The 4861-nt window shown below is 56.2% G+C and overlaps 1 protein-coding gene across 1 annotated transcript; it reads right to left on the bottom strand.

The window, feature by feature from the left end:
• Nucleotides 1-2953: 2953 nt before the first annotated feature.
• On the bottom strand, nucleotides 2954-4494 carry HOXA4 (homeobox A4; the record flags this gene model as incomplete). The annotated part of the gene is made up of 2 exons (XM_079538375.1): nucleotides 3782-4494; nucleotides 2954-3285 (listed from the first exon to the last, which is right to left on the bottom strand). The coding sequence occupies exons 1-2, from the start codon at nucleotides 4377-4379 to the stop codon at nucleotides 2954-2956; spliced, it is 930 nt and encodes a 309-aa protein (XP_079394501.1). The 5' UTR covers nucleotides 4380-4494.
• Nucleotides 4495-4861: the final 367 nt, after the last annotated feature.

Below are 4861 nucleotides of genomic sequence, written 5' to 3'. Positions count from 1 at the left end.
TTTGGGCCGCTCTCGCCTTTGTGGCGAGAGCAGATAAATACGTGTGTGAGAGACAGGGGAGAGCGAGGGAGAGGGAGGGAGAGAAAGAGACATTGCGGTCCGAGCTCCGGCTTAGAAAGAATACTGTCTTTAAAGGTCAAGGGTTTGAAGGGTCAGTCTGCTCCTCTAAAAAAAACAATTAATGGGATAGAAAATTTGTCCTCTCTGTGAACTCCTGGTTGCCCTAGCAAAGGGAGCACAATGCGAGAATTTAAGGCGGACGACGTAATTTTGGAAGTTATTGTAAGCCGGGTGGGATGGAAGTGGGAGCGGAGGGCTCCCGGCCCGGCAGCATCGCGCAGCTCCCAGAGGACCGGGGGGGGCGGGGAAGGGAGAAAAAGGAAGATTTACCTTAAACGACGAAAATCGGCCGTGGGGCATTTTGCAGTCCGCCGCTCTATCTCCACCGACAGAGTGTGCATGTTTTTAGCAGACAGCCGAGATGAGGTGTCTTTACACATGACCACTCTTTTTTTTTTTTTTTTTTTTTTCTTTCCAGGAAAATCCTTTGCGTCTTCACAGACTTTTCCAAGAGAATGCCTTTCAGAACCGCTGTTGAATTACAAAGAAGTATTTATTGTAGGAGGTGATTAATGGTTCTCTCTAAAAATGCTATTTGCAGCGTGATTTCATTTCTCTTTTCAGTGGGACAAACCAGGTTTATATGCACAGGCTGCACACCAAAGCAACCCCGCGCTGCCAGTTAATACGTTTCAGCTGGAATTGTGCTCGCTTGTGCTAATTTTGGCTCGAGATACGCGAAGGGATTTGAGCAATAAACAAAACGAGGAGCTGCACGCCCGCAGATAGCGGCTGCCCGCTTCCAGCTGTATCCCTCTCCCTCTAGGAGGAGGCGGCTGCGACGTGGGGCTCAGCACACAGCGCTGAGTGGGAGCGCTCCCGGGGCCTGCTCGTTGGCCAGGCTCGGAGTCAGCAGTGTTTGCTCAGCGTGTTTACAACTCCGTATCTGCTGTGCTGAGCATACTCCCGCCAGTGAAACATTACATTTCTTACCGAGGCGCTCCGCGCTCCTCGGGCCGGCAGCAATGCTTGCGGGGTCCCACCGGTTGCACCCCCGGGCCGATGGGCACTGGCCTCTGACGGTGGGATCCCAAATCCCTGTCGGATGGATGCGGTAAGTATCTGAGGCCCGGCCTCCGGCCCTTCTTTGGGGGAGGTACAGCACTGGAGTTCCTTTCCAGACCTGTGCTACCATCTCTCGGGCTGAGAAAGCCTTCGGGGGCAGCGAGGAGCCGCCTCCCCTCGCACCCCATTTTGTCCTCGTCGTGAAGAACCTCGGTCAGATAAACATCTGAGCTGTGCCCTCTTTCGTGTCACTGGTAAGGCTCTCTCAATACAGTTCGAAACTGTCTTTAAAATGAAGAAAGAAGGAAAGAAGAAGGAAAGAAGGAAGGAAAGAAAGGAAGAAAGGAAGGAAGGAAGAAAGGAAGAAAGGGAGAAAGGGAGAAAGGAAGGAAGGAAGAAAGGAAGAAAGGAAGAAAGGAAGGAAGAAAGGAAGAAAGGGAGAAAGGAAGAGAGAAAGAGAAAGGAAGAGAAAGGAAGGGAAAGGAAGAGAAGGAGGTAGCTAGAGTAACTTTAGGTTACCGCCCATGTATTTCCCTTCAGAAGTGCTGCCAGTTGAGGAATCACAATAGGAAGAAAACGGACGAATAAATCACGGCCGGCTACAGATTTACAGTGTTATCGTGGCGAGCATGTGGGACTTCTCCTCCAGCACAGTCCGCCATGGGAGCTCATTGGCTCCCAGCAGCAGCTCAGTCCCTCTGCAGCGCGGTGCACAGAGCCCAGAGCCCAGAGCCCTGCGATGGACCGGGTCGGTTCTGCCCCGAGTTCTACAGAGAACCCGGCTCGCTGTGCGGTACAGACAGCTTTCCCCGTCCCCCAGCGCTCTCCTCGCAGACGGCAGTTGGGACGGGGGACGCTTTGCACTACATTTAAGCAACCATAACCGTATTGACAAAACGAATCCTAAGTTACACCAACAAGTTAGGCCATTGTTTTCCACTCCTGGTGCCGAGAGCGGCGGAGCACAAGGTGCACGAAACAGCACGGAGTGGACGCGTGTGTGTTTCAAGCGTTTAATTCTTTTGTACAGAATAATCTTTATTACCAGCATCTGGCACTGTATACATTACACCAAAAATCCACAAATTGTACATGGACCCAAACGATTTAGACGGTGCCAAATATGAAGACAGCCACAGCCTTTATAGCTTTTTTTTTTTTTTTTTTTTTCTTTTTTTTTCTTTTTAAATAAATGCAATTGGGAATGTGGAGAAAAACTCATATCACAGCTACTGCGGGGCTACACCGAAACCCAGCTAAGTTAGCGCCGGTACACCAACACGGCGGGAGGGGACGCTTCCCATAAGTTTCTAACCCGAGGTGAACGTGTCCGCTCTGTGCCTCGTGGGTCCGTGTTTGCCCCTCACGGCCACGCTCGTCCCACGCCACTCGAGTCACTGCCTCGGGCGGGCGTCCCCCGAGCTCCTGGCTTTGTCTGAACCGTCTTTTATTTTGTAAAGCGTTCTCTATTTAAAATTAAAAATAAAAAAAAAAAGAGTCCGTCATAGGTACGGAGAATTCGTCCGTGACAGCATCCAGCACTCTTACAGCGAGGGCAAGAGAGGGTTTCCATAAATAGAAAAAAAATGATGGGCATGGAACAATTATCTATATACAATGTAGGCAATCGTCCGGGTTTTGGTTTCAACGTGTGCCCGTCCCTGGGCACGTCTCGTCCTCCTTCCCTGCTCCTGCTTTGTTTTACACAGTTGCGTGGTCCCAAGGGCCAGCCGCCAGTGCGGGTGGCCGCACAACCCCAATAGATAGGTAAATAGAGATCTATATATTAAAAAAAACAAAAAACAAAAAAAAAAAACCGATAACCCCCTTATAGCGCAGCCGCGTTGGGCGCAGCCCCGTCGAGCGGGCGGGGGTGGCCCTGTGTCTGTGCCTTGGCCTGCTGCTGGCCGAGCGAGGGCTGGTTGGAGGAGCGCATCTTGGTGTTGGGCAGCTTGTGGTCCTTCTTCCACTTCATGCGCCGGTTCTGGAACCAGATCTTGACCTGGCGCTCGGAGAGGCACAGGGTGTGCGCGATCTCGATGCGTCGCCTCCTGGTCAGGTAGCGGTTGAAGTGGAACTCCTTCTCCAGCTCCAGGACCTGCTGTCGGGTGTAGGCGGTGCGGGACCGCTTGGGCTCCCCGCCGCTGTAGTTGGGGTTGACTGAACGGGCACCCACGGCCACGCGGAGAGGAGAGAAGGGAGGGAGCGATGGAACATCGTCATTAGAGGATAACTTGACACCGGGTTCAAATCAGATACATAACGGCAAGAAAAATTGTTTCGCAGCCTATCGGCAGCGGGGACAATCGAGGAGCAATAAAAAATGGTGATGGGCATTTGGGTTAGAAGAAAAGCTTCAAAGACACATGGCCCAGAGCCACTGAAGGGCAATTAAATTTATGGGGGCTATAATTACTGCCCTAACAGTTTGGCGTCTCGTAAATCTTTTGATAAAGGACCCCGGATACAAAAGGTTTCTCACTTTTTTTTTTTTTTTTTTTTTTTTTTTTTTTTTTTTTTTTTTAATTAGGAAACGCGGAGGGAGGAAAAAAAAAAAAAGCCACACACGCACCGACCCATCCCGGCCCCAGCAGCTCCCTCCCCCCTTCCCTCCTTGCAGGCGCATCCCGGCCTCCCCCTGCCCCGGGCGACTCACCCGTGCTCACGTGGATCTTCTTCATCCAGGGGTACACCACCGGCTCCTTCCCCTTCAGCCCGGGCAGGCTCTTGTCGGGCAGCAACGCGCAGCCCGGCCCGGTGCCGGCCCCGGCGGCGGGGGCCGCTTCGCAGCGGCGCTGCAGGGCATGGCCGGGGAGCAGGGGCTGGGTCGGCCCGGGGTGGCCCTTGGAGGGCGGCGGCGGCGGCGGAGAGGCGCCCGGGGGCGGCTGCTCGGGGCCCGGGGCTGCGCTGCCGGCGCTGCTGTAGCTGTAGGGCGCCTGGGGATAAGAGGGTGCCTGCGCCGGGTACAGCGCCTCGGGAGGCGGCCCCGGCGGCCCCGGCGGCGCGGCGGGAGCCTGGTAGCCGGGTTCCCGGCGGGGCCGCGGGAAGTACTCGGGCAGAGCGGGACCCGGGTGCGCGGCGTGCAGGTGCGGCGGCGGCGGCGGAGGCGGCGGTGGTGGGGCGTGCGGGTGCGGGTGGTGCGGGTGGTAGCTGGCGGAGCTGCCGGCGCTGCCGCTGTGCTGCGTGTACTCCTCGCAGGGAGGGAATTTGGGCTCGATGTAGTTGGAGTTTATCAAAAACGAACTCATGGTCATTAATTTGTGAAGTGCAAAAATACTAATTTTTCTCGCGTTGTCGTTTTTCTGGGCTCGGCGAGGCCCCTCCCCTTCCCCCCCCACCCCCCCCCTCCTTCCACTCCCTCCCTCTCCCCCTCCCGCCGCTGTCAAGTGCTCGCCGCTGCCAAAGTTTGGGCCTCCGGCTTCCCCCTCCCAGCCGCACTCCCCTCCCTTCCTCTCTTCCCACCCCTGGAGCGCGCACAACGCGCACACACACACACACACACACACACACACGCACGCACCCCGACACACCATCACCACCTGACCGCCAGCGCCAATTACCGCGCGGGGCCGCGGACCCCGGATCAGGAAATGGAAGGAGGGAGAGCGGCCGTAGGGCACCTCCGCGCCCACGGCCCCACCGCGGGGCCGCTCCCGGCGCCTCCTCCCCGGGCCTCGCCGCGCCCGGTGCCCGCTGCTCAACGGCATCGCCGCCTCCTCTCGCCCGGGCTGCGACC

This window comes from Tetrao urogallus, assembly GCF_951394365.1.
Source record: "Tetrao urogallus genome assembly, chromosome: 7".
NCBI classification, from domain to species: Eukaryota; Metazoa; Chordata; class Aves; order Galliformes; family Phasianidae; genus Tetrao; species Tetrao urogallus.
Note: the sequence above shows the minus strand (reverse complement) of the source record. Positions and strands in the feature narration are given on the sequence as shown.